The sequence below is a fragment of the Indicator indicator genome, chromosome 32, assembly GCF_027791375.1.
Source record: "Indicator indicator isolate 239-I01 chromosome 32, UM_Iind_1.1, whole genome shotgun sequence".
Taxonomy (NCBI): Eukaryota; Metazoa; Chordata; class Aves; order Piciformes; family Indicatoridae; genus Indicator; species Indicator indicator.
This window is the reverse complement of record NC_072041.1, coordinates 8,507,955-8,519,879: the sequence shown is the minus strand read 5'-3', so window position 1 is coordinate 8,519,879 and position 11,925 is coordinate 8,507,955. Positions and strand designations below refer to the sequence as shown.

Here is an 11,925-nt window from a genome sequence, read left to right as displayed (position 1 = left end):
CACCTGCAGGGTGGCATTTTTTTGCACACCCAGGGTGGCATTTAAATGTACAGAGTGGCATTTGCACATGTAGGGTGGCATTTGCATGTCCATGGTGGCATTTACATGCACAGGGTGGCATTTTGTGCACACCCATGGTGGCATTTGCTCACATGGAGTGGCATTTGCACATGTAGGGTGGCATTTTTTGCACAGAGAGGCTGGCATTTGCACAGAGAGGCTGGCATTTGCACATGCAGGGTGGCATATTTTGCACACCCATGGTAGCATTTGCTCACAGGGAGGCATTTGCACTTGCAGGGTGGCATCTTGTGCACACCCAGGGTGGCATCTGCATGTGCACAGTGGCATTTTGCACATGCAAGGCACCCTGGGCACACGCACGGTGGCACTTTGCAGATGGGGGGCACACACACTGCAACTTTTGCACACCCACAGTGCACATTGGCATTTACACCTGTGCAGGGTGGCATTTTGCACACACACCCACCCCAGTGACTTTTTGCACGTTCAAGGTGGCATTTTGCATGTGCAAGGCACCCTGGGCACGAGCATGGTGGCACTTTGCACGTGGGGGGCACATGCACTGTGACTTTTGCACGTCCATGGTGACTTTTTGCAGCTGCACAGTGGCATTTTGCACACCAGCTGATTTTTGCACACCCATAATGGTTTGGAGGGTTTTTTTTGCACAGGCATGAGGTGATTTTTGCACACTCCCAATGACTTTTTGTATGTGCACAGTGGCATCTTGCACCTGCAAGGCACCCTGGGCATATGCAAGGTGGCATTTGACACATGCAAGGCACCCTAGGCATGTGCAAGGTGACATTTTGAACGGTCAAGGCACCCTGGGCACATGCAAGGCACTCTGGGCACATGCAAGGTGGCATTTTGAATGTTCAAGGCACCCTGGGCACGTGCAAGGTAGCATCTTGAACGTGCAAGTCACTCTGGGCATGTGCAAGGTGGCATGTTGGAGGTGCCTGGTGGCATATTGCACATGCAAGGCACCCTGGGCACATGCAAGATGGCATTTTACCAGTGCAAGGTACCCTGGGCACATGCAAGGCACCCTGGGCACACGCAAGGTGGCATTTTGCATGTGCAAGGCACCCTGGGCACGTGCAAGGTGGCATTTCACCCATGCAAGGCACACATGCTGTGACTTTTGCACATCCACAGTGACTTTTGCATGGCACCATGTGGGGCTTTGCACATGCAGGGTGTGCAGAGGTTTGGTGGCATTAGCATGGGCACAGTGGCATTTCGATCCTGCAAGGCACAGGCTGCACGCCCATCGTGACGCCCAGGGTGGCATCTGCACCACCACAGTGACTTTTGCCCCTCTGCAGTGACTTTTGCCCGTGGCAAGCCCAGTGTGCACGTGGGTGGTGGCACTCACACGTGCCTGGGTGGCATTTGCTGTGCCAGGGCACCATTAGCACCTGCAGGGTGGCATTGGCACGAGCATGGCGACATCTGCCCTGCTCAGGACACTATTTGCACACTCGGAGCCCTTCCTGGCTGCTACCAGAGGTCTCAGTCCCCCCTGCTCCAGCATCTTGAAAGCTCCACCTCCCTCCCTGCCTCTTCATTACCCCCTACTACCCCACCCCTAATTACCCTGCCCCTAATTAACCCCCCTAATCACTGACCCTAACTAAAGGAACCCACCCCAGCAGCTCCCATCCTGCAGCTCCCATCCCTTCCATCCCCTTTTGGCCCCAAGCCCTCAGCCCCAAACCTCCCCTCAAACCCACCCCGGAGGAGGAGGGGGGGTAAGGAGGCAGCAAAATTGCCTCAAACCAAAGAAAAATAAATCACCCCAAAAGGCACCAAAGCACCAAGTTTTGGGGATATAAATCCACCCAGGGAGTTGATTTTTTTTTTTTTCTTTTTAACCCCACACGGTTTGAGTTCACTTCGTGGTTTTTGTTTCGAAGCCATCTGGGTTGCCCCACACGTGTGCCGAGCTTGGCACCAGGCTCAGAGAGCAGGAGGCAGGTTTTGGGTGCTTGGGAGCCAGCCCTCATCGCGTCTCGCTCCGAAAGAAGAGGTTGGATCCACCGAGGGGGCTCCGCCTTCCATCCAAAACCCAGCGGTGGGATAGGGATAGGGCAGGGCTGGAAGCTAATTACAGGGGAAGGGTTTGGGTATTTACAGGAGGGCAGCTCCCGGCACCAAAGCGCCGGCGGTGGCTGCCTGCGCTCCGCTGAGTCGCTTCTGTTCTCTTCTCCTCTTTCTGGGCGGCCAGCAGAGAAAAAACAAAACAAAACAAAACACAACAGCAAGAAAAAAAAAACCAAACAAATAAAATAAAATAAAGTAAAATAATAAAATAAAATAAAATAAAACAAAATAAAACAAAATAAAATAAAATAAAATAAAACAAAATAAAATAAAATAAAATAAAACAAAACAAAACAAAATAAAATAAAATAAAACAAAATAAAATAAAAATTAAAAAAACCCCAAACCCAAGAAAACCCCAACAACAACCAAAAAAAACCCCAAACCACTGAACAAAATAAACCCAAACCAAAACCAAACAAAAAAAAAAAAAACCCCAAACCAAACACCCACCAAAAAAAAAAAGAAACAAACCTAAAAACCACCCCACCCCCCACCAAAAAAAAAAAAGGGGGAATTAAAAATAAATCCCCCTCCGTGGTTTGCAAAGAGGCACTTCAGCAGAGGAGGAGGAAGAGGAGGAGGAGGAGGGTGAGGAAGGGCGAGAGGCTGGCGGCGGCGCGGGCGGCGGCGTTGCAGTGCCCGCGGTTGGAGCCGATGCAGGCGGCGTAGGCCATGGCGTGGGGGATGTAGTTCTGCTCGTGGACACCGTGCAGGAGGTGAGCCATGGGCCCCCGGGCGAAGATGGCAACATCCTCCCCGCCGTGGGTCTCCTGGCGCAGCGGCACCGCAGACTGAGCCTGGTAGTTGGCGTGAGCTGGGCACAGGGAGGGGGGAAGCCAGCATCAGGCTGGGGCTGGAGTCACTCCGTGGCTGAGAATCATTCGGCTCGGAACCGCTCTCGAAGGGCGTCCAGTCCGACCACCCTCCCGACACCACCATGGCCCAGAGTGCCATGATGGCCACAGGGGAGTTGAGTACCTCCAGGGATGGTGACTCTGCCACTGCCCTGGGCAGCCTGCGCCAGGCTTTGACAATCCTCAAGGGGCAGAAATTTAACCTAAACCTCCCCTGGGGCAACTTGAGGCTGCTTCCTCTTGTCCTACCACTTGCTCCTTGGGAGAGGACACCAATCCCCACCTGCCTCCAAGCTCCTCTCAGAGAGCTGGAGAGAGCAATGAGGTCTCCCCTCAGCCTCTTCTTCTCCAGGCTCAACACCCCCTGTTCCCTCAGCTGCTCCTCTCCAGCCCTGTTCTCCAGATCCCTCCCCAGCTTCATTGCCTGGCTCCACCAAACCAGGCTCGACAATTTCCAGCAGGCTGTAACAATTTCAGAGGGTCCTGCCCCAGATCCCACTCACCAAAGTCCACAGCAGAGACGTTCTCCTGCCCCAGATCCCACTCACCAAAGTCCACAGCAGAGACGTTCTCCTGCCCCAGATCCCACTCACCAAAGTCCACAGCAGAGACGTTCTCCTGCCCCAGATCCCACTCACCAAAGTCCACAGCAGAGACGTTCTCCTGCCCCAGATCCCACTCACCAAAGTCCACAGCAGAGACGTTCTCCCGCTCTCCTGCCACAATCTTGTAGCCAGGGCCATTGCCGTAGAGGATGGAGGTGAAGGGTTTGCGGTCAACGTCGCTCTGCATCGGGGCCAGACCTGGGGGTGGTAGCACCACCAGCAGGATGAAGACAACTCCAAAGCGCCCCCCCAGGCCTCCCAGGCTGTCCCCCCGTTCCCTGGGTGCAGCACCCACCGAAGATGGGGTTTCCGCGGGGGGTGTAGCCGCCGAAGGTGAAGACGTGCGAGTGGTCGGCGGTGACCACGCTGAGCGTGTCCTGGGCTGAGGTCATGCTGCTGGCCAGCCCGATGGCCCTGTCCAGCTCCACTGCCTCGTGCAGCGCCTGCTTCGCCTTCCCCTCGTGGTGCCCGTGGTCGATGCGGCCCCCTGGGAGCCCCCCACACCCCCCCAGGGCTGCTTAGCACTGCCTGCTGCACCCCATTGTCCTCTGCCTGCTCCTTGGCATCCCCCCCACTTTGCTTGCCCCCTCCCTACAGCCTTTATCTCCCCCTTGTACCCCTGTCACCTTCCTCCCCTCCCCTTCTACCCCCACAGCCCCATTCATCCTCCCTCTATTCCCTCATCACCCCCTTTATCCCCCATTTGCACCCCCACAGCCCCACTTATCCCCCCTCTATTGCCCCCTTTAGCCCCATTTGCACCCTCATCACCCTCCTTCCCCCTTTGCACCCCTACAGCCCCATTTATCCCCCTTTCGTATCCCCCATCACCCTCCTCCCCTTTGCACCACCATAGCCCCACTTATCCCCCTTTACAACCCCTTTTGTATCCCCCATCACCTTCCTTCCCCCTTTGCACCCCCTTAGCCTCATTTATCCCCCCTTTGCACCCCCTTTTGCATCCCCATCACTCTCCTTTCCCCCATGTACTCCCAATCACCCCCTTTAGCTCCCTGCTTTGCACCTCCATCCTTCCTTTATCCTCCCTTTTTGCATCACCTCTTCTAGCCCCCCATTTTGCACCCCATCACCCTCCTCTCCCCCATGTCCCCCCTTTACTCACCATTTTACCCCCATTACCCCTTCATCTCCCTGCTTTGCACCCCCTCTTTACCCTCCCTTTTTGCATCCCCTCCTTTATCCCCCCATTTTTCCATCACCCCCTTTACCTCCTCCTTTTGCACCCCCACATTCTCTTTCCCCCCCCCCTTTTCCCATCACCCCCTCTGCTCCCCTTTGCCCTTCCAATATTTTCCCCACTCCCCAACCTTCAACCAGGAGGAAAAACCCCCGGGGGTTTTTCTGGAGCATCTTGATGGCCACAGCCACCATCTCGGAGAGGGAGGGGTCTGTGTCATTGTCCCTGTCCAGCTCGTACATCATGTCCCCGGGCTCGAAGAGGCCTGAGGACAGCGACACCGCTGGGGACGCAGCTCCCGTGCTGGCCCCAGCCTCCCAGCCCCGGATCCCGAGTGATTAGATAGGGACCAGGGGATGGTCCCAGCCCTTCCTTCCTCCCTCCCCCCAGCCTGGCAAATCCTGCAGCTCAGCTGGGCTAGGGGAACCAAGGGACAACAAAGGAGTCCCCATGCCCAGAGCAGGGGTGCCAGCCTCACTTTGGAGTGCCAGCATCCCTCTGGGGTACCAGCATCAATTTGGGGTATCAACAGCTCTCTGGGGCACTAGCATCCCTTTGGGGTACCAGCATCCCCAAGGGGAGTAGCAGCATTCCCACAGGGATCCCACAGCATCCTTTGGGGAGTGGATTCTTTTAGGGTACCAGCACCCCCTAGGAAGGTGCCAGCATCCCCTGGGAAGATGCCAGCATCCCCAGAGGGGTGTAGCAGCATCTTTGGCAGGATATCAGCATCCCCAAGAGGGTCCCAGCATCCCTTGGGCACATAGCAGCATCCCAGGGAGTGTGGAGGGGGAGTACCAGCACCTTTGGGGGACACCAGGTGAGTACCCCAGGGCAGTAACAGCATCCCTTGGAGGTGCCAGCATCCTCAGGGAAGGGATTAGGAGCATATTTGGGTGTAGCAGCATCTTTGGGGCCATACCAGCATCCCTTGGGGTTGATACCAGCATCCTTGGGGTGAGAGGGACTAGCAGGATTTGGGGGGGGGGCGGGGGGAGGTTACAGCATTCCCAGGGCAGGGTAGCAGGATCTTTGGGGTGTAGCAGAGTCCTCAGGGGAGAGTACCAGCAGCCTGGGGGGGGAGTCCAGCATTGCCAGAGTGGGAGCAGCACTTCAGGGGAGTACCAGCATCCCTTGGATGTACCAGCATCTTTGTGGGGGATACCAGCATCTTTGGTGGGGGTACCAGAATCTTTGTGGGGGATACCAGCATCTTTGGCGGGGGGTACCAGAATCTTTGTGGGGGACACCAGCATCTTTGGTGGGGGTACCAGCAACCCCAGGGCAGGGTGCCAGTACCCTTTGTGGGTGGGTTACTGGCCACTCCAGCTCCCCAGCACCATGAGCCAGGGGCAGGGGCATCCCCACCAAAGCAGCCAGCCAAGGCTGGGGGCACCCTGGGGTGCCAGGACTCACCCAGGAGGAAGTCGACGCGGCTGAGGTTGAGTGCCAGCAGCTCCCGTCGGTGCCACACGTACTTGGCCAGCTGGGGACAGGCAGCTCGTCACTCCCCAAGCCCCTCTGCTAACCCCAGGGCTGCTTTATACACCCCCTCCCCAAAACCTCCCCCACCCCAGAAAGGGCTTTGCAAGGCTAGAATGGGGTGAGGTGTGTGTGTACCCCCCAGGAACGTGCCGGTCACCTTGCCGGGGGGCTTGGCATCGTGCCAGGCCTGGACGAGGTCCCTGCGGTCCAGGCGTGTGCCGCGGTGCTTGTCCTCGTGGGGGTACTCCACATCACTGGTGTTCTTGGGGAACATGTACTTCCGCCCCCCACCCAGGATCACCTGGGGAATGGGGGGAGAAAAGGCATTTGGTGATGATTTTCAGTCATTTTTAATCTCCCCCCTCCTCATTAAGACATCGAAGGGCTGGGGGCAGGTCCAGAGAAGGGCAGGGAAGCTGGGGAAGGGTCTGGAGAACAGGGCTGGGGAGGAGCAGCTGAGGGAGCTGGAGGTGTTCAGTGTGGAGAAAAGGAGGCTGAAGGGAGACCTCTTTGCTCTCTACAGCTCTAACTCTAAACTGTCTCAGGATAGGGTTAGGTTGGACCTGAGGAACAATTTCTTTGCTGCAGGAGTGGTCAGGCACTGGCACAGGCTGCCCAGGGAGGTGGTGGAGTCCCCATCCCTGGAGATGTTTGAGAAACCTGTGGCCATGGCATTTGGGGCCACAGTTCAATGGCCATGGTGGTGTTGGGTTGCTGGTTGGACTGAGTGATCTTAGAGGCCTTTTCCAACCCAAACAATTCTATCATAGAATCAGAGAATGTTAGGGGTTGGAAGGGAGCTCTGGAGATCGAGTCCAACGCCTCTGCTAGAGCAGGTCACAAAGGGTAGGATCACACAGCCAGGGTAAGGCACACAGGAATGTGTCCAGGCAGGTTTTGAAAGTCTCCAGAGATTCAGACTCCACAACCTCTCAGGGCAGCCTGCTCCAGGGCTCCAGCACCGTCACACCCAAGCAGCTTCTCCTCATGTTGAGGTGGAACCTCCTGGGTTCCAGTTTGTGTCTGCTGTTCCTTATCCTATTACTGGGCACCCCCAAAAAGAGCCTGGCCCTTTCCTCTTGCCCTCCACCCCTCAGCTATTCCATGCTTACGGGTCAAGGGGAACACCCCAAGGGGGCACAAGAGGCCAACCAGGAAAACCCCTTTGGCCAGCACAAAACCACCCCGAGGAACTTCACCTCGCTCAAAAATAACCCTGAATCTCTCCTTAGTAACTCCCAACTCCAGTCAAAAATAAACCATTTGCAGCAGCAAATTAGCCTTTTTTTCTTTTTCTTTTTTTTTTAATGTTGGGTTGGGATTTTTTTGGTTTTTCTTTTTCCTCTCCCCCCTCCAATCTGTGGGAAGGATGCTCCACATCGGGGTCCCCGCCTGACCCCGCCGGGACGGAGCCCCATCCCGCAGTGCTCCCTGTTTGCTTTGGAGCTTGGCTCTATTTGCCCTCTGTTATTTATAACCCAGCTGAGATTTAATTTTTAATTCCTGCCCCCCCCCTTCCCTTCCCCTTTTTCTTTCTTTTTTCTTTTTTTTTTTTTGTTTCCCTTCTCTTCCAGCAGAAGGTGAATTATAAGGCTGCAAAATTATTAAACACCAAAAACACAAAATAAAAGGGTAACAAAAATGTTCTTTTCTCCACTCTGTAATTATTGCCAGCCTGGGACAGAGTTAAAATTATATTAAAGGAATGAAAAAATAAAGAAAAACAGAATAAGAGGCTATTAAAGAGCAAATAGCAGGCTGGGATGTTTTGCTTTGGGGCTGTTTTGAAGGACACAGAAGGGTTTATTTCCAGGGTTTATTTCCAGGGCTGAATTGTGGCCGAAATCCACAGCCAGGGGCAAGAATCGGGGGGAAAGTGGAAGGGTTTGGGTGTGGGAAGTGTGGGAAAGGAAAAGGCTGCTCTGGACATGGGAGGGATAAATGGGGCCTGGGGGTCTGGGGTCAGGGGGGGTTGGTGCTAGACGAGCACATTGTGGTCCCAGCTCTGTGTTTGGTGGAGGTCATGGTCACATCCACCCAACAGTTCTGGCTCTGCAACCATGGGTGGTCCTGGTTCTACAGCTGCTGGAGGTTCTGACTCTGCACCCATGGGTGGTCCTGGTTCTACAGCTGCTGGAGGTTCTGGCTCTGCACCCATGGATGGTCCTGGTTCTACAGCTGCTGGAGGTTCTGACTCTGCACCCATGGGTGGTCCTGGTTCTACAGCTGCTGGAGGTTCTGGCTCTGCACCCATGGGTGGTCCTGGTTCTACAGCTGCTAGAGGTTCTGGCTCTGCACCCATGGGTGGTCCTGGTTCTACAGCTGCTAGAGGTTCTGGCTCTGCACCCATGGCTTGCCCTGGTCCTACCTCTGCTGAGAGCTGTGGCTCTTTACCCATCGGTGGTCCTGGTCCCACATCAGCCCTGTCCTTATCCCTGTTTGGCTGCAGCCCACACCCTTGGTGGCCCCACCCTTGTATGGCTCCAGCCCTGGTGGCCCTGTCCCATCCCTACCTCGATGTCAGGGATGTTCTCCACCAGCTGCCGGGCGATGTCCCTGCAGCCACCCTGCAGCGCGTCCAGGGGCATCTCTCCGTCCGAGTACCAGTCCCGGTTGGCAGAGTGGGCATAGGCGGCGCTGGGGGTCGCGTGGGTCACCCGCGTGGTGGTGACGATGCCCACGGCCTTGCCTGTGCCACAGATTCAGGAGGTGATGGTGGGAAGAGCCCCAAACCCCCACGCTTCACCCCCCAGCACCCACCGGTGGCTCACCTGCGTCCTTGGCCCAGCGCAGGATGGAGGTCACCTCCTGGCCCTTGGTGGTGTTGCAGCGGTCACGGGTGACGCCGGCGCTGACGCCCACCGTGCCCTCGTTGGCTTTGACCCCACACAGGTAGGCAGTGGCTGTGCCCGCGCTGTCGGGCACCTGCGCATTGGTGTTGTAGGTCTGGGGTGGGGGAAGAGGAGGTAAACAAACCATCCCCACCACCATCATCACCTCACCATTATCACCACTAACACCATCATCATCACCTCCACACCACCACCTTATCACCACTATCATCACTACTACCATCATCACCATCACCATCACCATCATCACCTCCTCATCACCACCACCTCCATCACCTCATCATCACCAGCACCACCAGCACCTCATCATCACCAGCGCCACCAGCACCATCACCACCTCATAACCACCATCATCACCACTACCCTTCCCACCCTGGACCCTGCCTCTCCATGCTGTTTAACTACACCAGACCCTCCTGTGCCCATTCGGTTGCTCCCCACCCCCCGCAGTGTGGTTGCTCATCACACCCCCCCTTGCTATTTGACCATTTTAGCCTTTTCTCAGTCCATTTTGAGACAGTGAGCTTGGAGCTGCTGCGGGGCCAGGGGAGTTTCCAGTTTGATTAAGTCTTCTTTTGTTCAGCTAAAGGCCTGCAGGAGAAGCTGGGGGGGGGGGGTCCCACAACTTCCCACGACTGGGCTGCCTCATCCCCCTCCTCCCTGTTCCCACGGCTGGGCCCTGGCAAGGCCTTGAGGCCCCAGCGCCAGCCCCGCTCCCTTTGCCCGCCCCTGACCTAGTTTTGGTCACCGGTCGCTGGTGGCTGTGCCAGCCATGACCTTGGTGTGGGCGTCGCGGCCCTGGGGGGTCCTCACCTTGGCCAAGGCCACATATGGGAACTGGTCCATCTCCAGCAGGCTCTCCTCACCCTTGCGGTTCTGCAGCTGCCCCTTGAGGATGCGGGCGGCCGTGACCGTGGAGACGCCCATGCCTGGCCAGGGCACCGTCAGCTCCCGCCGGGCACGGGCGGCTCGCTGCGCAGCGCCAGCGGGCACCCAGTTTATCCCAGCACTTGAGTGGTGGCAAACCCAGTTTAACCAGCACTGAATTTGTGGCAACCCCAGTTTAACCAGCACTGGATTCATGGCAACCCCAGTTTAACCAGCACGAGATTTGTGGCAACCCCAGTTTAACCAGCACTGGATTTGTGGCAAATCCAGTTTAACCAGCACCCCAGTTATGGCAAACCCAGTTTGTTCAACCAGCACCCAAGGAATGGCCAAACCCGGTTTAACTCAGTGCTTGGTTTAGGGCAAACCCAGTTTAACCAGCACTGGATTTAGGGCAAACCCAGTTTAACCAGTACTCAATAGATGGCAAACCCAGTTTAACCAGTACCCAAATGTATGCCAAGCACAGTTTAACCAGCACTGGATTTATGGCAAACCCAGTTTAACCAGCACTCAATGTATGCCAAGCACAGTTTAACCCAGCACTGGATTTATGGCAAAATCAGTTTATCCTAATACCTAGATTTGTGGCAAAACCAGTTTACCCCAGCACCAGTTTGTTGCAAACCTAGTTCCCTGCAGCACCCAGTTTTCCCTGGCACCCAGTTTAATGCCAACCCAGTTCATTGCAGCACCCAATTTCCCCCAGCACCTAGTTTAATGCCAACCCAGTTCATTGCAGCACCCAATTTCCCCCAGCACCCAGTTTAATGCCAACCCAGTTCATTGCAGCACCCAATTTCCCCCAGCACCTAGTTTAATGCCAACCCGGTTCATTGCAGCACCCAATTTCCCCCAGCACCTAGTTTAATGCCAACCCGGTTCATTGCAGCACCCAATTTCCCCCAGCACCTAGTTTAATGCCAACCCGGTTCATTGCAGCACCCTGTGTACCCCAGCACCCATTGCAACACCCGATTTTTTGCCAGTCCGGTTTATTCCAGCACTGCCACAGCTCCCAGTTTAGTGCAAAGCCATTTTAGCACCCCCATGTTTCCCATGTCCCCACAGCCCCTGTGCCCTGCCCCCTGCCCAGGGGGTGTCCTGCAGCCTCTGTGCCCTGTCCCCTTCCCGGGAGGTGTCCCTCAGCTCCTGTGCCCTGCCCCCTGTCCAGGGGGCGTCCTGCAGCTCCTGTGCCCTGTCCACTTCTTGGTGGGTGTCCCACAGCTCCTATGCCCTGCCTGGTGGGTGTCCTGCAGCCCCTGCCCCCTGCCTGGTGGGTGCCCTGAAGCCCCTGCCCCCTGCCCAGGGGGTGTCCCTGTCTCACCGTCACCCAGGAAGAGGATGAGGTTCTTGGCCACGTTCTGGTTGAGGCGCTGGAGCCGCAGCGCTGCCCGCAGGGTCTCCTGCGCCTGCCGCCGCCAGTACTCAGGGTCCTTCTCCCTCTCTGCAGGGGGGGACCAGGCTCCATTGCACCCAACGGCACCCAAAAGCATCCAACTGCACCCATGTTTGGGGTGCTGCTCCCCCCCACCCCAAAGTTCACCTACCAGGAACCAGCGATGATGAGCAGAGCTGAGCGAGGAGGAGGAGGAGAAGAACCTTCATCCTGGTGCTGGAGAGGAGAGAGCTGCGGGGGGTGGCACCCACCCTGTGCCTCAGTTTCCCCTCTGAGACCTTCGTCCCCATGCTCAGCCAAGCAAGAACAGGACAGCACTGTCCCCTCACGGCAGGGTCACCACTGTGACCCCCTGGGGATGTGCCAGCTCTCCCCCTGAGTGTCCCATGGGGCATCACCGTGCTGGCTCCAGCCTGGGGCTGGGGGATAGTGGCAGGGCCCCCACGTGCATGTGGCACAGCAGGGTTCCTGTTGTGTGGCTGGGTGCCCGTTGTGTGCCCCTGTCCCC

The 11,925-nt window shown here is 56.6% G+C and overlaps 1 protein-coding gene across 1 annotated transcript; it reads right to left on the bottom strand.

Annotated features, from left to right (window-relative positions):
• Nucleotides 1-2,690: 2,690 nt before the first annotated feature.
• ALPL (alkaline phosphatase, biomineralization associated) lies at nucleotides 2,691-11,626 on the bottom strand. Its single transcript, XM_054394983.1, has 11 exons — nucleotides 11,569-11,626; nucleotides 11,346-11,465; nucleotides 9,944-10,059; nucleotides 9,050-9,224; nucleotides 8,792-8,967; nucleotides 6,436-6,579; nucleotides 6,210-6,279; nucleotides 4,924-5,058; nucleotides 3,891-4,082; nucleotides 3,674-3,793; nucleotides 2,691-2,950 (listed from the first exon to the last, which is right to left on the bottom strand). Exons 1-11 carry the CDS (start codon nucleotides 11,624-11,626, stop codon nucleotides 2,691-2,693), a joined length of 1,566 nt encoding a protein of 521 aa, XP_054250958.1.
• Nucleotides 11,627-11,925: the final 299 nt, after the last annotated feature.

Coding starts and splice junctions, on each gene's coding strand:
- ALPL (XM_054394983.1), bottom strand. CDS start 11,626: ATGAAGGTTCTTCTCCTCCTCCTCCTCGCTCAGCTCTGCTCATCATCG. Junction 8,968..9,049: donor GCGCTGGGCCAAGGACGCAG/GTGAGCCACCGG, acceptor TCTGTGGCACAG/GCAAGGCCGTGGGCATCGTC. Junction 6,280..6,435: donor ATGCCAAGCCCCCCGGCAAG/GTGACCGGCACG, acceptor GCCTGTCCCCAG/CTGGCCAAGTACGTGTGGCA.